Below are 22,651 nucleotides of genomic sequence, written 5' to 3'. Positions count from 1 at the left end.
CCCGGGGGCGCCTCTTGCGCCGTGGGAGTCTCCCCCGGTGGGGTGTCCATGTTCCGGTGGCTGGAGGTGCTGGAGAAGGAGTTCGACAAGGCTTTCGTGGATGTGGATCTGCTCCTGGGGGAGATCGATCCGGACCAGGCGGACATCACTTACGAGGGGCGACAGAAGATGACCAGCCTGAGCTCCTGCTTTGCGCAGCTCTGCCACAAAGTCCAGACTGTGTCCCAAATCAACCACAAGCTGGAGGTGAGCTTTGGGCGCTGGAGGGGTGGCATTCAGCCCCAGTCCTCAGGTCCCATGTCAGGCCTCCGTGAAACGACTAGGAGACTGCCCGCTGGGTCCCTGGGCCTCCAGTGCCAGGGGGAGTGTGTGTGTGTGTGTGTGTGTGTGTGTGTGTGTGTGAAGGAAAGGAGCGAGGTGAGGCTGGAATGGAAAAAGGGGTGTCGATGCACGTGTGGGTCTCCCGGTGCCACCACCCACCTCCCTGCCCTGTGAGGAGGAACTGATTCCACCAGTATGCTTGTGCACACTGCATTCACCTGAGACGGAAGCTTAAGGATTGTCTGCCATTAGAATACCCTCGCCCACCTTTTAACGTTTGAGTTTTTACATCTACCTTCATATTGATAAGCTCGGTTTGTATATCAGCAGGCAAACATAGTCCTGGTTTTTGTGTGTGTTTTTTTTTCAACAGTTTCAGATCAGTGTCTGTTGTTGCACACAGACATACTATCTCCTGCATGCATGAACTATTTAGGGGAATTTGATCAAAGCTCTTAGGAAAATTTAGTGGGATAAGCACGATAGTATCAGTGTCCTTCTCTGTTTACAGTCCTAAGTCTCTTATGTATATTGATTAATTCTCACAACAGCCCCGCGGGACAGGCTTAGTGTTGTGATTCCCATTTTACAGGGATTAAGTAAGTGGCTGGATCGATAGCTGGAAGGGAGAGCGTGACATTCAAGGGAGGTTTGTTTTTATTTTTCTTTTAAATGAAAAAACGAACATATTTATAAGCCAATGAGAACCATATAGTTCCGGGGAAAGGTGGGTATTCTAGAGAAAAAGAGGTATAATTGGTATTAGAAAGGTCCCTGAATGAAGATGAGATCCTAAATACATGTAGATTGAATGGTCTTGTCTTGAAAGGTTAGCTATTATGTGTGGAGAGAAAGGAGAGATGGTAAGAGCAGAAGGTGGGAGGTTGAGGGGGTTTTTGTGTGGTGGTTTCTTTAGTCTCTGTAAAATCGGAGCCCGGGACAACTCCTAAAAGTGGGTGAAAGTGAGAGCTTGAGGGGAGTGAAAAGATTTGAAATAGTTGAGATTTCAAAGAGTGGGAGAGCCAGGTGGTCAGAGGAATAGGCAGCCTGCCAGGCAATGTTGAGGACTTAATTTGGCTTTAGCATCTCACTCATTGTACAACCAGTCTGCCTTGTTGTGTGACTTTCTCCAGCAATACTCACTTGTTTAGTAACAGGCGCAGTAACGAGAGTAATAATTGAGTCCATCCAGTGCTGTAGCAAGAAGTTTGCTATATAGGCAAGATTGTTACTGAAGTGAAAATGGAATGGGAATGAAGAAAGGGAGATAACCTTCCATTAAAGAAGTAGAAACAGGATTTGATAATTAACGTAGATGCAGAGGATGAGGAAGAGGAAGGGTTAGGGATGACACCACGTTTCCCGTTTGGGAAACGTATTGGTTGATGCCTATAGTGGGTTCAGTATTGTCTCCCCAAATTTATGTCCACCTGGGACCTCAGAATGTGTCCTCCTTTGGAAATGGGGTCTTTGCAGATGTAACTGATATAAATGTGGAGATGAGATCATAGCAGATTAGGGTGGGCCCTAAATTCAAAGAAAGTGCCCTGATAAGAGACACTCAGAGACATAAAGAGACACAGGGGGAAAGGCTCTGTGACGATGGAGTCAGAGTTTGGAGTGATAGGTCTACGAGCCTAGAAATGCCAGTGATTGCTGGCAACCACGAAAAGCTAGGAGATGGGCACGGGACAGTTCTTCCTTCAGGGTCTCCAGAGGAAACCCACCCTGCCAGCACCTTGATTTGGGGCTTCTGGAATCCTGAACTGTGAGAGAATAAATTTTTGTTCATTTAAGCCACCAAGTTTGTGGGTATTTGTTATGACAGCTCTAGGAGACTTATGCAATTCACTGAAGTAATGGTATTACATAGCATTTACCAGAAGGAGCAGGTCTGGCAGAAAAGATAAGTTGAATTTAGGAGATTGTGCAGGTCCCTATCCTTTCTTGTACATTCCCAACAGTCCCTGTCCCTTCTTGTATATTCCTAACAGTCTCCTAATTGCTTACCCCCTTCAAACCATCTGTTAGTTATCAAAATCATTCTAAAATGTTTCATTTTTAAAAAGGCAACTCTGATTCTATCTCTCTTCTTTTTTACCTCCCCATTCCTTCTTGGCTAAAATTCAAACTTTGTAGCATGGTGATCAATGCCCAGTCTGTCTGTCCTTATTTTTTGTCACCCCTTCTTAGCTTCTTTTGCCTCAAACTGGTCTATTGGCAGTTCTGTAAATAGGCCTTGCTCTTTTGTGGCATTTCTTCTTTGGCATAGGCTCTTGTGTATAATGCCTTCTCTGTCCCCTTTGTCTACAGTGTCAAACACCCACTCATCTTTCAAGATACCACTTACATCACCAACACTGAAGGCTTTTCTCACCCAGCTCTGCCTCTATAGGAAGAGGCTGTCATAGCACCTTGAACTCACTTTGTTAGATTTGTTACCTGTGCACACTGTAATTAGTGCTTACCACATCTCTAGTTCTAGAAGGTAAGCTCTTTGAGGATCAGGATCGTGTTTAGGTGAAATAACCTGAACTATCAGTTGCTTTGTGAAGATGACTTTAAGGGGGTAACATATCTGATTTCTAAGAGCTGTTTGTGTTTTTCTCTATAGTGCTCCCAAACCATATTGAGTAGTGAGTAATTCCTTTGAATATGGTTATTAGGTTAACTTACGTGTAGATTACAGAATTGATGTTTTACCCCTTTTAAAATTAAAAATTTGAAACGTACATTAGACACCAACCTTTTTGACCTACCTATATCCCTGTCTCACCTGTTAGGGGTTTTCATATCTCAGACCTTCCCTCTTCCCTACTCCATGTATTAGCTGATTCCCATTCAACACTCAGGTTAACTTTTTCTCCTTTGTGGCTGACCCCATTCACTTCTTTTTGAATTGGTACATCACACATGCCTCTATAATAGTGCTTACGACACTCTACATCATAATTGGAAATATATATTTTTAATTCTTTCTAGTCAGTGAAAGTCTTAGGGCAGAATCCCTGTCTTACTCAGATCTTTTTGACTCTAGATCCTGGCACACAGTGTATACTCAATAAGTGTTTATTTGAATGAATAAATTATTTGAAACACTTCTAGTGTTCTGCCATGAGTCCTCAAAGATTACCAATAATCTTTGGTAAGAGCTGGGATAATGTGTGTCTTGTTGATTCTGTTATCTATAGTTTCTAATAGTGCCTGCTGCATTATTGAATCTGCAGGTTCACTTATTCCCTTGGTATGTAACTTATAAGGATACTAGAGGCCTGAAGCACAAAATTCATGCAAGAGTAGGCCTTCCCTCAGCTGCCTGTAACTTATAAGGATACTAGAGGCCTGAAGCACAAAAATTCATGCAAGAGTAGGCCTTCCCTCAGCTGCTGGCACCAGCTTCTCTCTGGCACCCGGGATCCGGGCTTCCCTTGCAGCCTCGGCTTCATTCAGAAGGATATCCGGTCTAATTAGCATATTTTGCTTTTATTATTATAGATGCCTTGTAAGTTAATATTTCATGGTATTCCGTTTTCAGAAAAATTTGAAACTGTGACTAAAAATAAATTTAAACATCATTATATAAGAATATTGAGTATGGATTTAGTGTACATGTGACATTTCTAAAATGTTGGGTAGGTTTATTCTTCTCATCCCACCTTCAGTTTGATTGATTATAGAGCAACTTGAGTTATTTAACATCAAAATGGAAACAGAAAACATATTGTTTGGAACTTCATTTTGAGGTAAATATCAAAGTACTTTAAAAAATACATCACAGATTTATCTATGTCTCCATCTCAGATTCCCCAATCCTAGTTCATTCATGTTGTCTCTCATATTACACACAGCTGCATTTTTAAAAACATAACATTTTAAAATTATCTACACTAATAAAAGAGAAACATGCAAATTAACCGTCACTCCACTACACCCACAAAGCCATGCCCACCAGCCAATCAGGAGCGAGTATGCAAACTAAACCAACTAAGATGGCGGTTAACCCTCAGCCAGAGGCCTTAGGCCTGGGCAGGGGCGGAGCCGGCGATGGGAGGGTCTGAGGGGTTCCCTGCCCAGGCCCCGAGGCTTTAGGCCTGGGCAGGGGCTGAGCCAGGGATCCCTGTGAACTGCAGAGGAAACACCTTTTCTGACCGCTCATTGGCTAAGCTCCCTGTATGCCACTGGTAATATTCTTAGTAACTTGGGTAATAAGAATCCAAAAAGGTGATCTAGGGTTTTTCACCACACTCCTGGAGAAAAAAACGAAGGTCTGCTGCTGGAGGGCTAAGAAATGTCATAGCCTGCCCTAGCCGGTTTGGCTCAGTGGATAATGCCTCGGCCTGCCGACCGCAGGGTCTGGGTTCAATTCTGACCAAGGGCATGTACCTAGGTTGCAGGCTCCTCCCTGGCCGGGGTCCAGGCTCATGCAGGAGGCAACCAATCAAAGTGTTTCTCTCACTCTGATGTTTCTCTCTGTCTTTCCCTTTCTCTTCCACATTCTCTAAAAATCAATGGAAACATATCCTCAGGTGAGGATAAAAAAAATAATAATAAAGAAAGAAATGTCATATCCTATGAAAGATACATCTTGAAAATGCCTAAAGAAAGTTGTCATTTTTTCATGGTGAAGGGACTGGAGTCTGTGTTGATGAAAACACCTTGGTGGCTGCGGTGACTGGCAGTGGCTGCAGCAGCGGGGGGATGGGGCTGGTGCCTTCCCCTAATCAGCCCGGTCGCCTCCCACAAAGGGAGGCCAGACTGCGGCTTAGGCCCAAGGGGAGCACGGAGCGGGCCTAAGCCGTCAGTAGGACATCCCCTGAGGGCTCCCAGTATGTGAGAGGGGGCAGGCTGGGCTGAGGTGTCTCCCCCCCCCCACCACCACCACCCAGTGCACGAATTTCGTGCACCGGGCCCCTAGTACTTTGAATAAAATTCAAACTCCTTATTATGGCTGACAAGCTCTGTATGATCTGACCTGGATAAATATCCAGTGACACATTTTACTATTCTTCCCTCTTATTCTATACTACAGCTCCTTGTGGTCAGTGCGCGTCATAGCAACTGGTCATTCCTCTGTTCAGTCAATTAGCATATTAGCCTCTTATTATATAGGATGGTCTAATGACATGGGCCTTGTTTCAGAAACTCTTAGGCAACAGTTCTCAAACTTTTTGGTCTCAGGACACCTTTACCTACTAATGTAGGTTATAGTTACAAGTATTGATTGTATTAGAAATTAAAACTGAGAAAACATTAAATATTTATATCAGTAAAACAGCAACAATAAGCCATTACATGTTAATATAAATATCATTTTTAATGAAAAATAAGCATATAGTAAAAAATTAGAAAGAGTAGCATTGTTTCACATTTTTAAAATTAAAAAAAAAATATTTGGCTTAATAGAACATAGCTGGATTTTCACATCTGCTTCTATATTCAAACAGTTGTGGCATGCGGCTTCAGTATAGTATAGGAAAAAAATTTGACCTCACAGAAGTATGTAGTTGGAAAGGAGAGGAATATTTTCATAGCCTTTTCGGATTTTCTTCTTTGATAGAAAAAGGTAGTTTCTTAAGGTTAGTTACAGTGTAGAGTCTGAAACTCTATCCATGAACTTTCCATACACTGTTGCAGTAAAGTACTATGACATTGGTTTATGTAATCTTTGAATGTACATTTTACCAAGGCATTATTTTAGCATCCTGCATTGGTCATTTTGAAAATATTGGTTCACTGAGTTATGGAGATCTTCCAAATGTTGGCACATCTCATTATGCAATATCAAAAATCACATTTGTTAATATTTTTCTCATCAGAAAAATCTTTAAATGTTCATAATGGATTCAGGTTTTCACTTTTCACAATTCTATTTTTCACTTGAAAGCATAAATTCCTTTCATTGGCAACAAATGCTGTCTGTTGTTTTTCTTGAAATAAACTTATTTTATTCTCAAGAATGTGTCTGCTAAGTATATTAATCTTAACACATTGCAGACAGATCACAAGAATTCTCGCTTCATATTACACAATGTTTTACAAAGTATCTATCATACTTTAAAAAGATATTAGATTGTAAGAACATGTAATAAATAACTTCAAAATGCAATGGATATTTCATTTTAAAGTGTGCCTTAACATGTAAGATGTTTTTTGTACTCATTCAGTAGAAACTTATCTGGCCACTGGGTAAAGCTAGCAATAAAACTATTGGTCTGCAATGTGTTAAGAACCATAATTTGTTCTTCTTTTAGATAAAATAGTGTCCCACAAAAAAAAGTTCAGCTTTGCAACTCAAGCAGTTGTATAACTTCCTTTAGATAATGTAGTTTGATATTTAGCAGATACACTTTATGCATACTTCCCATTTCATCACACTGAATATTAAAAAGATTTGTACTCAAGGGTCAAGATTTTTAAAAGTCAATAATTTTTACTGCTTCATCAGAGGCATTCTTAAGTGGACTTTTTTTTTTAACTGCAACTTCATAGTAGTGAAGAGTACAGTGACTACTGGTACAGTCTGGTGCACTGCATGGACTTGTACTAAAATGGTGGATAAAATTTGATTTATCATTGCTTTTGCACCTTCAGTACATATGTCAACACGGCGAAAAGGGCAATAATATTTTATTATTCTAAGAATAGTTAGACCTTGTGGGTCTTCTGAAAAGATACCACAGACCTATGAGAATTGGTGCTGTGATAATAACCAAAACACTTCCCAGATGGCTAGCATACACTCCCACCCCACTAATTCTCTTCGTTTACTTTCTGTCATACAGTTTATTACAGTTTGTAATTATATATATTCCTGGCTTTGTAATGTCTTTGGACAAGTTACCTAACCTCTTTGTGCTTCCGTTTCCTTCTCTGTACAAAAATGATGTCTCTCAGAGGATTATTGTGAGGACTAAGGCAATTAAAATCTGAATATGTTCAAAACAGTGCCTGGCACACATAATGCTGTTATATGTATTCCATTTATTACCGTACGAGCTGCCTCCTGTACCAGGCTACTCTACACTTTGCAGGGCAGGATCCACATTGGTTTTGTCTACCAGCACAGCCCTAGAACCCAGCCCAGTGCTTGGCATATATTTGATGCTTAATAAATTCTTGTTGAATGAATGTGGGCTGGTGTGGGAGACTGAAAGTAAAAATATGTTTGCTTGTCTTGAACTGCAGAACAGTTTGGGGAGAAATAATGACAGATGGAAATAGTGATCGTTATGCTTGGATAGAGAAATGGAAGCAAATAGGTGGAGCTTTCTCACAGAACTTTGATAAGGCAAATGAGCAGATTGTCAAGAGCTGACTTGTAATAAGGAGAAATATGATTTCCTACCTTGAGGGATGGCAGGGGTTTTCATACTTGACCTTTGAATATATTTTCTGTTTGGTCACATTCTTTGTTTTGGAATAGGACTCATTGGTTTCCTAAAATATTGGATAATAGGAGCAATGTTAACCACCTCAGACATGGAGAAAAGAGAAAATAGAGGAAGATTCTTCATAAAAGGAGTGGGTTAAATTAGATGAGCCCTAAAACTTCGTTCTTCTATTTTGAAGGAGTAAAGAAAAGAAAGGGATCAAAATGCTTTTATTAGTTACATTATTGCCTTGATTTTTGTCACAGGAGAAAAGACTGTGTCATATGTTAGTAGGACTTTTTAAAAAATTGATTTTAGAGAAAGGAAGAGAGAGAGGGAGAGAAACATCGATTGGCTGCCTTCCACACTTGCCCTCACAGGGGATTGAACCACAACCTGGGCATGTGCACATCAAACTCACTCACCTGTACACTTGGGTGTACAGGACGATGCTCCAGCCACCTGAGCTACACCAGCAGGGCATAATATTTACCTCTTTATCAACAGCTTTCTATGATGTGTTTCATTACAGTTAAACTGCTATTGGGATCAACTATTTTCTTTGTAATTCTTAAACAAGTTGGAGGAATGTGTGCTTTTATTATATAGGACTTTTATTATATAGGACTTTTATTATATAGGACTAGAGGCCCGATGCATGAAATTTGTGCAAGGGGCTTGGCCCTCGCAGCCTGGCTGGCCCTCCCAGCCCCGACTGCCTCGGCTGGCCCTCACAGTCCTGGCCGGCCCTCGCAGCCTCAGCCAGCCCTCACAGCCCCTGCTTCGTCCAGAAGGTCGTCCACAAGGTCATTCAGCTGTTCAGTCTAATTAGCATATTAGCTCTTTGTTATATAGGATAAGAAGAGTTACTTAAATAGGACTAAATGTAGAGTAAATTCTAAACACTTATCTTGTTCCCAGAAAATAAAATGGGGCTTTGAATTTTGATAGCTGCATCCTCTCTTTGCATCTTTTATGTAGTAGGCACTGGTTGGTACAGTTGGGATATCCTATATAATAAAAGGCTAATACGCAAATGGACCGAACGGCGAACAACCAGTTGCTATGATGTGCACTGACCACCAGGGGGCAGACGCTCAATGCAGGAGCTGCCCCCTGGTAGTCAGTGCACTCCCACAGGGGGAGCGCTGCTCAGCTAGAAACTGGGCTCACAGCTGGCGAGCGCAGTGGCAGTGGCAGAAACCTCTCCTGCCTCTACGGCAGCGCTAAGGATGTCCGATTGCCAGCTTAGGTCTGCTTCCCGTGGGCCTAAGCCATCAGTCAGACATCCCCTGAAGGCTCCTGGACTGCGAGAGGCCAGGCTGGGCTGAGGGACCCCTTGAGTGCACGAATTTCATGCACCAGGCCTCTAGTAGAGATATATTCCTCTGGTCTCTGTACTCAGAATTTACCTGAATTGCTTCTAGTCTCTCTCTGCCTCTGCTAGTCTTCTTCCCATTTCTAGATTGTTTAATTGCTTCTATTTTGTCTTTGTTGTCCTTTTCTTTCAAAGCCCTTCTAAACTCTGTCCTCACTAACCTTCTTAAAGCCTTCCTTACTTTGAATGCCTTGGGACCAGACCAATTCTAAATATATCTGTAGCTTGCCGCATTTTTCTTATTTGGTTTGCATGCATATTTATCACCTCCGTTGATAAGAAAGGTTCTCGAGGGAATAAATTATTATAACTTTAAAAGTATTTCCACAAATTTTTTTCTCATTGTGCTGACATGATCTGGGCCCCTAGATACTTTGTAAAATCATGTTGAATAGAAAACTAAGGCCTTGCCTTGATTTTAATCTATTGGTTAGTGGGGAAGACCAAACACACATAAAGGACATTTCCTGTACACTATTGCAAAGCAATGAATCAGTTGTGAAAAATGAAAAACTTCAGATAAAATGGATAAGTGTTTCTGATGAGGTGTTCTGCTGTGTTGTAACAGTTAACTGTAGCTTATAGTTAATTCTGATCTTAAGACCCACTGTAGCCTCAGTAGCTCACACTTCAGCATCTAAAGTACTAGATAGTGGTTGGGCTGATTTGGGCTAGTGTTCTTCGGGGTGAGGACAAAGCACCACTTACTGGACTCTCCTCTAAGAAACTGTTAGTATTAGTTCACCACTAAAGCACATATTGTCTCTGCAGGATGGTGAACCATCCCATACTGTATATTTTCATAAACCTTGTAGATAAAGGTGAAACAGTGAAAGCCTTAAAGTAAACTAAGTAAAATGAAGTAGCATTCTGTGTTATTAGAAGATACTATTTGTGATACAGTTCTCTTGTCACTCAAATATCTTGCACTATGGATTTTATGTCAGTGTACCTGGATGTTCTATAGCTCATTCAGATACTGGTCTTCTAGTGATCATCTATTCATTTCAAAGACAGTCTTTCTATTTCATTCTTAAATAATAATAACTAGAGTCAAAATAAAGAAAATGAAGCATACTTAATGCTTGTTATTATTGTTTTATAAGGCACAGTTGGTGGATCTGAAATCTGAACTGACAGAGACCCAAGCAGAGAAAGTCGTACTGGAGAAAGAAGTACATGATCAGCTTTTACAATTGCACTCTGTTCAGCTTCAGCTTCATGCTAAAACTGGTCAAAGTGTCGACTCTGGTACTATTAAAGCAAAACTGGTAAGTAGTTTATAGGGTAACCTATACTTATATGCATTTTAGAGGATGAAGGGAACAATTTTTAGTGAGGCTTTTTAATTATAAAAGGTGTGTGCATTATGGGAATTTTAGAAAATACGGGAAATATAAAGATCAGTGCAATCATTCCCATCCCCAGAGAAGATCAGTGATAATATCAATAACCAACGGGTACTTAGAATAGGATTTTCCTATTTAAAAATACCTGTATAAATATATTTAAAAGATATTTGGGATTATAGCATATAAAAACTTTTTTGCCCTACTATGTCAGCATTAAGTTCAGAAATCCCAAGGGATTATGCTTGAATAGTATAAATTATTTATTCTTGAATAGTACATATTATTTTCTCTCAATTAAAGAAGCTCTGAGACAGACAGTGTAGACCTGATATGGCAGCTCCACACATATCAGGGATCCGGCTTCCTTTTGTTACTATGCTCTGTCATTTTTAGCTCATAATTTTTATCCTCAGGATTTGTTTAGGTCTGCATTCCAGAGTTTAAGGGAAGGGCAAAAGGATGATTCCCAGCTGCATTAGCCTTCTTTCAAGAACTTTTCATGAACTCCTCCTCAACGGTTTTTGCCAGTCAATTTGGCCATCTCATTGGCTGTCCTCAGCTGCTTGTCAGACTCTTAGTGGGTCACATGGCCACCTCCATTTAAATCAGAGTTCTGATAATACGGACGAAGGGGAAAATGGATTGGGTGCCAACCAATGGCACATGTTTTGTTTTGCTCTAAATATATTGTAGACATTTCCCTGCCACTTGAAAACTTTATTTTGCATAATGTTTCATTGTACAAATTTTCCATCATTAGCCATTGCCCTCTTAATTAGTATAGGGTGTTTAGGTAAATATTTTTTAAGTCTGATTTCAGCTTAATTCATGTCTTGCATATGTATTATGTGCCAGACATTTTGTTAACTGTAGGGCACACAGTTAATGATGACAGTAAAATACATTTTTAAGTTTTACTTGTTTTTAGCTAATTCTATTTGGTTGGCTAATTAGTTTTTAATACTGATACATTAGAATTTATTTAAATGAATATTTATAATCTCCCAAAGTCATTTTAAATTCTGAAATTTTATGAATGTAAGTTTAGTGTTTTATTTAACTGACACGAGTCAGATAACAGCTTCTTTGGAATATATATTAACATTGAGAAAACAATGTTAACAATGTGCATTTTCACTAGAAAGGAATTTACATAAAGTTTTTTAAAAAAAATATATTTTATTGATTTTTTTACAGAGAGGAAGGGAGAGGCATAGAGAGTTAGAAACATCGATGAGAGAGAAACATCGATCAGTTGCCTCCTGCACACCCCCCACTGGGGATGTGCCTGCAACCAAGGTACATGCGCTTGACCGGAATCGAACCTGGGACCCTTGAGTCTGCAGGCTGACGCTCTAACCACTGAGCCAAACCGGTTAGGGCAACATAAAGTTTTAACATTAGATTGAACTATAGGCTGCTGTAGTGGAACAACACTGAACCAGGTGTGGTGACTAATGATAAAACAAAAAATTTTAATCTAATACTATACAGTTACTATTTTATTGCTTATGGATTTGCACATATATTTGTCCTAACAAATTTTACCCAAATGTTATTCAACATATGGAAATTTTCCTTGTAGTGATTATACCACTAGATAAATTCATTTGTTTGATGTTTTTCTAATTATAAAACTTTTTTCTTATATCTTAAGTCTGTCCCCTCTGTGGAGGAGCTGGTAAGTATGTTGTTTCTGTTTTGCTTTATAATGTCACGCTTAAGTGTTCTTAGTGTTTTCTTTGCACATTGTATTTGAAAATGATGTTGATGGCAATTTTTAAATGTGCTATAGTACCTGAAAAGTTCAGTGGATGGCCCATTGCTCTTTTCTCACTAATGCTGTTAAAGATTTTTCTTGTGTTTGTAATTTGTAGCCATTATTTGCAGAGCTCATCAATTTTTAACAACTTCTGAGCCTCGTAACTTGCTCACACCTCTACTCCAAAAGAGCAATTGGTTTTCCCACTTGAGTGTTTTGAAAATATTAAAAAGGCCCAGTTTCCCTCTTTGCTATTTGAATTTATTCCCAGAGAAAGAATGTGCATGTTGGTTTCTTATTCATCCACTGCATGTGTTGTAGCAGTCTTCACAATAATTGTGTGGCTTTACTGAATTTTAAAACCCTTTACCAGAAATTATTTTAGAAGATATTACAAGTTCTTAATGTTTTTCCCACTACCCCAACCTAATCAGGTTCCAGTTTGTCATATGGCTTCCCTTTTTTTGAAAATATACTGTTTGGCTATCTAAATACAAAATGAACTTCTTGATTATTATCTAACTAGAGGCCCGATGCACGAAATTTGTGCAAGGGGCTTGGCTCTCACAGCTGCAGTGGCTGCCCTCAGCCCTTGCAGCCCCAGCTTCATCCGGAAGGTTGTCCGGAAGGACATCTGGAAGGCTGTTCAGCTCTCTGGTGTAATTAGCATATTATGCTTTTATTATTATAGATAATAACAAATTGGTTAACTAAAAAAAATTGGGCTTTTTTTTTTGTTTTATTTTATATCTAGAAGTGATCAAGTTCAGTTTTCTCAGTCCTTTTTTTACTTGTATCTTTTAATTTCAGGCCTGAGAGTTTGTCAGATTCATTAGGGGTTTGAATCATTAAAGCAAAGCAGTGGCTTATTATGTTTCTTAGATTTTGTAAATTTTGTGTAAATAGCTCATTAAAGTCATTGTAAGTAGATAATTCTCAATGTAAAGTTTATTTAGCCAGTAAACCAAAGAATTCTTGGTCTTTAGGAACTCTTTTTCTGAAACAATAGCATTAACCCTCAATAAATGTCATTAAAAAGTCTTGTTAATGTAATCTAAACTATGGTTTCTTTTAGAACTGATACCTTCTCTTTTAAGGAATAGGTTCTGAAATAAATAGACATATTAATAATTTGAAAGTTGTTTAAAATGGAGGATTATCAGTTCTGCAAATTTTTAAAAACAATATCTAAAAATGATGTTCTACTCATAATTTTTTTAAACAGAAGTTGTAAAAGCCTGCAGATTAATTTCTTTCTGCTTATCACATACATAACAAATATTCTTAATCACAGAAGTTGTCACTTATTTTAGCTTTGTATAATTTTTTGGAAGATTGTGGTACTCACTTATATTTTAATATATTATCTATTGGTATTAAATATAGCAAATGCTGATGTACTGTAGTCAAAACAGTAGACCAAATTAGTACCATAATATAGTCCATGAATTGCTAAAAATTTGTTTAAATATCTCAGCTTCTTAATATCCAGAATATAAAAGGAAATAATTATCATAATCAGTACCCAAACAGTAGAAACTATCATTTGCCTGTTGCTTAAGATAAACAAATTTCCTGGTGCTATAGTAAATCTTTTAAGTCTGTCTCATAAAGGAGACTTGACAGTATAGTGACATGTCTTCCACATCTAATTAACAGATATAACTATATTTTCACAGGCTTTATAAGTTCTATAAATTAGCAAGGCAGAAAAAGCAATTTTGTAAATCAGTAAAAGCAGTTCTACTCAGGATAGATGCAAGGTTGCAGTGTTTGGGGTTTTTTGTTTGTTTGTTTGATCCAAAAATAACACTTAAAATATCTACCAGGGCCAGTATCAACTCTCAAGGGTTTTGTTTGTGTGTGTGTGAATTTGAATTTGACTGCTTTTAGGCAGAATTTTGTACCTTCAGTTTTCTACTCTCCTAAGTTATCTTGTACCTGCCTCTGCTCTGTGCTTGGACCTGAGGGTATTTACATTTGTACATACTGTACTTCCTACTTTTAAGGTAAACTGAACATTATTTCTCACATGTAAGCTTATGATAAAAATTTGGTGGTGAAGATCTTGAGGTTTTATCCTCTGGCTAACACCTATAAATTCACACATATGGACTATCTACTTGGTGGAGCATAGAATGACATCATTTTATGAGAGCTAAAAGTGGATATGCATCCTTCCATTAGGATATGGAAGTGAAGCCAGTATTTTCCTCAGAAAACAGTTCTTCATTCACTTTAACATATGGACAAATAAATGAGCTAGGGCCCCAAATTCAGTGATAATCTACACTGTAGATATGCTTATTTTTGATGTGTAAATGTCTTCATGCAGCTGTTACCAACATTTCTCCATGACCATAAAATGTTTCCTTTTATTTAGAATATCTGTTTTAATTTTAGCATTGTAAGTTTTTTGTAGTCTTCTAAGATAGATAACTATAGAGCATATCTCTATGTAACTGAATGATTTTGACTAGCTTTATAGAATTATTGCATCAAAGTTAATTGAATATTTGGGTACAACCACCAGAATGACTATTTTATTTTAGTCTAGTTTCTTGAGTAGTTTTTCAAAAATAAAGAGCAGATTCAGTTATCCATTGAAGTCACTTCTATTACTATGTGATAACATGAGCATAAAGAATACTACTTCTCAGCCCTGGCTGGGTAGCTCAGTTGGTTAGAGTGTTGTCCTAATACTCCTGGTCTGGCACATACAAGAAGAAACCAGTGAATGCATACAGAAATGGAACATCAAATCTCTCTCTCTCTCTCTCTCTCTCTCTCCCTCTCTCTCCCTCTTCCCCCCTCCCTCCCTCTCTATCTCTCTCTTCCCTCCTCCCCCTCTCTCTCCCTTCCTCCCTGCCTCTCCCTTCCTCTCTCTCTCTAAAAAAAAAAATAAATTAAAAAATAAAAAAAGAATATTATGTCTCTTAGTACTCTCACTAGAAGTGATTCCAACACCTCTGGTATTAGTTAAAAAGAACTGGATCCAAATCTTTGTGTTCTTATTTTATAGAAATAAAGTGGTCATTTTTATCATATGCTTTCATTGTTGTCATTTAGACTGTGTGCTTTTGTGTATTTTAAGGAATATGCTCTACTATAGAGTCTTCAAAGTATTTTCATTACATTGTTTGTTTTTTAATTACAATAGGAGCGAGAGCTTGAAGCAAACAAAAAAGAAAAAATGAAAGAAGCTCAACTTGAAGCTGAAGTAAAGTTGCTGAGAAAAGAGAATGAAGCCCTTCGTAGACATATAGCTGTTCTTCAGGCTGAAGTTTATGGGGCAAGACTGGCTGCCAAGTACTTAGACAAGGAACTGGCAGGAAGGTGTGTAAAAAAATGGGTACCTTTTATCCTTAGGTGACAAATGGATATGTAATGAGGTTGACTTTTACCTCTATGGTAAACGAAACAGTCTTTACCCTAAGAGTTATTTTATAGAGTTATTTTACAGTTGGTTATAGCTTACTGTTGTTAACTTAATATTGATAGCCTTATATATTGCAGATTTATTCAGTATTTTTGGTTTACACACATACACACACACACACAGATAGTAATTTACTGTTAAATGTGAACAATTCCACAACTGCACTTTCAGCCCTTATCCGCCTTGACACATGACAGATAATGTTCACATGTGTAGCACAACTTCCATAAGGAATTATTTCTGTGATCACTGAAGCCTGATCTTTCTTACCCCTCAAAAATATCTATAATAATAAAAGCGTAATATGCTAATTAGACCACACGTCCTTCCAGACGACCTTCTGAATGAAGCCGGGGCTTCAAGGGAAGCCCAGGTTCTGGGTGCCTGCCGGCAGCCAGAGGAAAGCCCGGGTCCCGGGTGCCAGAGGGAAGCTAGTGCCAGCCGCTGGGGGAAGGAAGGCCTACTCTAGCACGAATTTCGTGCATCGGGCCTCTAGTATTGAAATAACAGTGATATTATCACAATGAATTATTCCAAAACTTTGGTGATTTATTATTAGTACTAAATAATTTTCCACTCATTGTCTTAATGTCACATTAGAACTGATGTGGAGCAAATAAAAATAACAATATTGAAGTGCACATTTTCTAATAACTTAGCACTTTTAAAAGAATCATTTTGTTTAAAAAGGAATTGTTAGAAATGTTTCAGTATAGTTAGCCTCATCTGAAGACTAGTATTCAATAGTGTCTGAGTTCGATGACCTATCTTGATTGTATGCAAGACATGAAATACATGTTAATTGACATTAGTCTCATAAATTGTTTCTTAGATGTATTTGAATTAAGCATATGACTAAAGAATGTCTCATTTATTTTTTTAACTGGTTTTCCCTTGAAGACACAGTTCTTTCCAGAGTTTTCATATCCTTGTTAATCTAAGAGACATTGGGAGGTTCCTGAGTATTATTTTTATTACTTAGATCTTTGCAAAAGCTACTTATGTTCAGTAATTCTTCTGAATTCTCTCTGTAGTATGCACAATGAAAAACTAACTGAATTAACTCTTTTTGCAATATGAAGGGTCCAACAAATACAATTATTAGGGCGAGATATGAAGGGACCTGCTCATGATAAGCTTTGGAACCAACTGGAAGCTGAAATACATTTGCATCGTCACAAAACTGTCATCAGAGCCTGTAGAGGACGTAATGACCTAAAACGACCAATGCAGGCACCACCGGGCCATGTAGGTTTGCTTTGCTACTGTTTCCCACTCAGCCTCTTCCTTCTTTACGTAATCAGAAGCTCTTTTCATTTTTGTATTCTATTAGTATTTAAAACTTTAATTTAAAAAGTGAAAGTGGGATTAACCTTATTTAAAAGAGATACATATTTAAAGTTTCAATAACCCATAGCTCTTTATAGACTTATTAGTGCCTTGAAAATGATATATCTGAAGATAGTGAACTATTGGTAGTACTTTGGCTCATATTTTACAATTTTCCTGTATCATGATTAGCATGAATTTGTTTTAAATTTATTTTAAGCTTAGCAGAGAGTGTGTAGTCATATTGATAAATTGGTAAATATTTTTGGGTAGTTTTTTAAGAGAATTTTTGGTAACTTGATTTAAATGTAGGTTCTGAACTACTGTTTATACCTGTTTATTCTTGAATTAAGATGGAATTTGACATCTGTATCTGTGTCTAATTGTCTGCTTTCTTAGCCATCACGTATGGGGAGTATTTCTTTTTATCTGGATAAATCTTTATCACATTTCATTACAATAGCTGTCTAATAATACAAACCTAATATAATAAGAGCATATCAAACTTCTTCTCAGTGGCCCACATATCTTAGCATCAGGTAAAGCATGGCTTTCATAATGTAAAGAGTATTGTAAGAAGAATTGATATGTACATGAAATTGGTGGAGAGGAGTGGAGATAGCAATAAACACTTACACCATTGTCTTCTCTGGGACATAGTTGGTCCCCATTAACTTCCAAGCAGCTGCCAGATGACAAGTTATTTTATGCTAAATAAAGGAGTTTGAACTTGAACCTGATAATCATGGGATTTTAAAATAAAATAGTGGGTTTAATAAGATTTAACATTTTTTTGACAGTTACTTTGGTATAGTGAAGAAGATGTATTGGAAGATATATTGGAAGAGGGGCTAATTGGAGGTGAGGAGATACATTAGAAAGATACTATGCTAATCTGAGGAGACAGTGATGAGAGCAGGGCAGGTGCATTTGAGAAGAAGGACAGGTTTGACAGAATCAAGAGGACTTGGTTTTGGTTAAGTAGGTGAGGGAGAAGGAAGACACTATGTTTTTTATTTGGGCAACTGAGTGATTTCATGCCATAGATTAATAAACCAAATAGAGGAAAGGGAAGGTTTTGGGGAAACGAGATCAATTTTAGACATGTAGTGTATGAAGTCCCAGTGGACAGCCAAGCTATGTCCAATTGGATATATTACTGGAATTCAGGAGAAAGGTCTTGAGTTGAAAAATATTAGGCAAATCATCTATCTATTTATAATTGAAACTATGAAATTGATGAAGTCACCCAGGGAAAGTATATTTAAGGTAAAAAGAACAGAAGGGCAAGAATGGAAAGAATCTTTTATGGGAAGAGGAAAGGAAATTGATCACTAAAGGAAAGGGCCTGAGGTAGAGCTGGTTAGATACAGGCCATCTAGGAAAGTAGTGTAATAGAAACCAAAGGAAAGAGAGGGTTTCAAGGAGGGATTAGCGGACAGTATCAACTTTCTGAAGGTTCAAATTGAGTGGTGACTAAAAAGTGTTTTTTGGATGTAGCCATCTTGGTTACCAGGTACTGTAGAGAAGACAATTTAGTGGAGCAGGTGGGGTCAAAACCCTAATTGCAGTGGTTGGAGAATGAATATGGGAGGCAAGCAAGTAGATATGGTGAGAAAGTTAACTCAGTGTGAAAGTTAAGGAAAGATGGAGGAGGAGGATAGTAACTAAAGGTCATAGTAAGTGATTGAAGGGTTTTATTTTCTTTTGTGTTTGTACATGGTCAGTATTTTAAAGTTGGAAGAGGCTTGGAATTTTAGTTTATATGCTGAATAGGGAAGGAGCTTAGTAGAGAGGGAAAGAGAAAAGGTATCAGAGAAGGAATTATTCATGGAGCAAGGTCCTTTATTTAAAAGGTAGGCTCCAGAGCTCAAAGGAATGAGAAAGTAATGAATGATCCAGTTGGTAATTTGTTTTTCATTTCTACAATCAAATAAAATATAGATCTTTACCATATTTTCCAGTGAAGATAAACAATTACCCATTTTTATTTCTTGAAGATATTTGTTCTTCAATTAATTCCTGACAATTTTTTTTATAATGACCTTCAGTTTAAAAAGAGATTTTATCAGTATTAAAGAATTTGACGAAAGGGGGAGAAAGTCATCTATACATTCTACTATATTAACAGAAAAACTATTTTCACTTTTCCATTTTATCTATAATTACTTTCTTAACACATACTATGTATCCATTGCAGAAAATTAATAAAGATTTATTTAATAAAAGCAAGTTGTATGGCATGGGTTTACTCTATTTGGTGTATTATTTACATGATACTAATTTTTCTTCTTTTCCCCCCAATAAGGATCAAGACTCTTTAAAGAAGAGCCAAGGTGTTGGTCCAATTAGAAAAGTTCTCCTCCTGAAGGAAGATTATGAAGGCCTGGGCATTTCAATTACAGTAAGAAGTAGTGCTTCCAGTCTCTTTTCTACATTTACCTAGTATCATCATACTCCTTAGGACATTGGAAATCACTGAAACAAAGTATTCTGGATATATTTTCTAAGTAACTGGATTTATCCCCATGGGCACTCTTTTTGTGTAAACTTTTTTTTGTATGTATGTAAATCTTGCTAATAACTTATGTATAACTTTATAATTAAACATTTTTATTATGACTCGTCATAGTTCTGTATCCTATTCTGTAATGCCTTTAAGAGCCTTTGAGAATGGATATGACTATTCTGTGTTAAATGGCTCCAGATTGTATTATTTTTTTCTGTAGCATATGTGTTCCCTTTCTCTTGTTTAATTTCTTTGTTGTCAGATTTGACTGGCTCTCGGGTCTAAATAGTCTTCCTTTTTAAATTTGATGCCTTTGTAAAGAGTTATCTTGGGCAACATTCCTGAGAGCAATCTATTATCAAATACATATATTTGGAGTCATTTTGCTGTTGCTTAGTACTTTGTTCCAGGTGAATGAATAAGGTGGTTTTACTCTAATTTTCACTTGGCAATACTTAGGTACTGCATGAGTTCATTTTAGTTCTGGTATTGCTTAATGTAGGAATATCTCTCATAATGAAAAGTTTATACAATGGAGAAATAAGATACACACACACACAACTATGATACAAGCTGGAAAGTGATATGTACCAAATACTGCATTCCATTAATTCTGTGTTGTATATTTTTTCACATTTAACATCTCTGAAATTAAGATTCATCTTATGAGCTTACAATTGTTTTTATGGTACATAAAAGAATGGTTTATGTTACCAGTTAGTGATTTAGAGCTGATAAAATTGAATAGTGCTGTAGACTACTAATACATAAATATTCTTATTTGTGTTTAAAGTAGTTTAGCTGATTGTAGTTGTTGGGGGGGGCTGTAAGATGCTTTTTAGAAAAGCACATGTGTGTTATTAATTGTTTTACTAAGAGGTAACCCTTTGAAACTCATAATGATTTATTTATCATTAAGCAGCAAACGATTTTACTCAGCATTTATAGAGACAGTATAGGTGCTTCTGAAATATATTGCAAGAAAATATTTTATTTTTAGAATAGTCTGTGCTTATACAAAGAGTAAACTAATTGATTGCCTTTGTTTTGTTTTTTTTGTTAGGGTGGGAAAGAACATGGTGTTCCAATTCTCATTTCTGAGATCCAGCCAGGGCAACCTGCTGATAGATGTGGAGGACTACACGTTGGAGATGCTATTTTGGCTGTTAATGGAGTTAACTTAAGGGATACAAAGCATAAAGAAGCTGTAACTATTCTTTCCCAGCAAGTAAGTTCCCTTTATGAAATTAAAATTGGATCTATCAATTGGTTCTTTTTTAATCTATTGAGTATTTTCTACTTCCCTACGAGGTTACTCAAGTAGTAAAGTGCTTCTGTATAGATAGCTAGCAGGTTTTTGGGGGGGGGATAGGGCTTTTATAGAAGACATTCAGCCAGATTTACTGAAAAAGGACATTTTACTTGTTCTTTCCACAACTGTGTAAGTGTGAGCAAGTCAAATCTTCTGTGCTGCAGTGCCTTCATCTGAGAGCTGTAAGGATTCAGTATATTAATACAGTATAAAATGTTAGGACAGGACCTGACATTAGAGAGCAAAACATCATTAATGACTAAAATATTATATAAATATAAGGTATTATAGGAAAATATGATGCTAGAAATGGATTTATAGTCATAAATGTTAGAACTAAAAGGATCCTTAGAAGTCATTTAGCTCAACCTTCTTATTTAACACGAATAAACTAAGGTTCTTTGAGAAATAATGATTTGCTCAAAGTTGCAGGCAAATAAATGACAGAGTTGGTATTCATATCCAGGTATCATATGTATATAAACTTAAGGTTTATTTTATTTTGCTTTTCCTTTAGGGTTGAGGGAAATAGAGAGGCATTGGTAGGTAGTTCATTGAGTTTTTGTTGGATCATAAGTGTGGTATGCGAGTGTAGAATTGAATCTCAGAGTTGAAAGTGAATTTATAGCTCATTTGGTTCAACTCCACAGATGCATAAATCTCTACAATATTATTAATTAAATAATTGCATTGAAGGATTTGTTGATAAAGCAGTCAATTCTTTTGTGGTATGTTGATGATTTTTAGAAAGCTTTCTCATATTAAGCCTCAAATCTGTGTCTCTGTGACAGCTACCCACAGACCTAATTCTGTCAACTAGAACTTACTGAAGACCACTGTATTATCTGTCTGCCTCCCCAAAATATTTTAAAGATGTTCCAATAAGGGAGAGCCAAGAATACAACCCTAGCCTTTTTAAGTTGGTGTTTTCCCAACCCAGCTTTGCTGTCATCCAGTAGCATGGGAGTGGTAAAGGAGATACAAATAGATAGTCATAAAGCTTGAAGGAAACACTAAGCACATATTAAAATTCTGAGGCATATCCTTAAACTGCTGGGAACAGGAGAACCAAAGAGACTAACTTAGCGAGTAGCAGTAAAAAATGGCATGTTTTCTTTTGAGCAAAGGCAGGCCATATTTTTCAGAGAGTTGCAAATACCACACTTGTGTGTAATGATTGTAGTCTCTTATTAAATGAGTAGGGGCCCGGTGCACAAATATTCGTGCACAGGGGTGGAGGGGGTTCCTCCGCCCGACCTGTACCCTCTCCAATCTGGGAGCCCTCAGGGGAGCCCTCTCCAATCTGGAAGTTTCTGTCTGTCTTTGCAATCATATGAGCAAATTGTCTGAGACCCCAACCCAGTTTGGTTTGTTGCTCACAGAATAATAGAGGCTTTTTTTTTTTTTCTTTGCTTCATTGGTGGAGATTTCCTGGAAGTTTTAGGATATCTTCCCTTTAATTTTTCCTAGACACTCTGATTGTACTTATGTCTCTCATCTTTGCTTTCCCTCCATCCCCCACTGCAACAGTAACTTGCTCCAGGCTCACTTTGCTCTAGTGCAGCGGTTCTCAACCTGTGGGTCGCGACCCCTTTGGGGGTCGAACGACCCTTTCACAGGGGTTGCCTAAGACCATCAGAAAACACATATTGAATATATAATTACATATTGTTTTTGTGATTAATCACTATGCTTTAATTATGTTCAATTTGTAACAATGAAAATACATCCTGCATATCAGATATTTACATTACGATTCATAACAGTAGCAAAATTACAGTTATGAAGTAGCAACGAAAATAATTTTATGGTTGGGGGTCACCACAACATGAGGAACTGTATTAAAGGGCCGCGGCATTAGGAAGGTTGAGAACCACGG

The 22,651-nt window shown here is 37.5% G+C and overlaps 1 protein-coding gene across 1 annotated transcript in view; it reads left to right on the top strand.

Moving 5' to 3' along the window:
• Positions 1–22,651, top strand: part of GOPC (golgi-associated PDZ and coiled-coil motif containing) — a 51,775-nt gene that overhangs the window by 23,005 nt on the left and 6,119 nt on the right. Inside the window, exons 3-9 of the mRNA XM_005859096.2 lie at positions 1–246; positions 10,176–10,340; positions 12,079–12,102; positions 15,344–15,519; positions 16,705–16,870; positions 19,260–19,355; positions 20,524–20,688. The exon at positions 1–246 is cut by the window's left edge and continues 2 nt beyond it. Coding sequence (XP_005859158.2) covers positions 1–246; positions 10,176–10,340; positions 12,079–12,102; positions 15,344–15,519; positions 16,705–16,870; positions 19,260–19,355; positions 20,524–20,688 — 1,038 coding nt within the window. The remainder of the gene's footprint in view (positions 247–10,175; positions 10,341–12,078; positions 12,103–15,343; positions 15,520–16,704; positions 16,871–19,259; positions 19,356–20,523; positions 20,689–22,651) is intronic.

This window comes from Myotis brandtii, unplaced genomic scaffold, assembly GCF_000412655.1.
Source record: "Myotis brandtii unplaced genomic scaffold, ASM41265v1 scaffold123, whole genome shotgun sequence".
Taxonomy (NCBI): Eukaryota; Metazoa; Chordata; class Mammalia; order Chiroptera; family Vespertilionidae; genus Myotis; species Myotis brandtii.
This window is presented reverse-complemented; position numbering and strand designations above follow the sequence as displayed.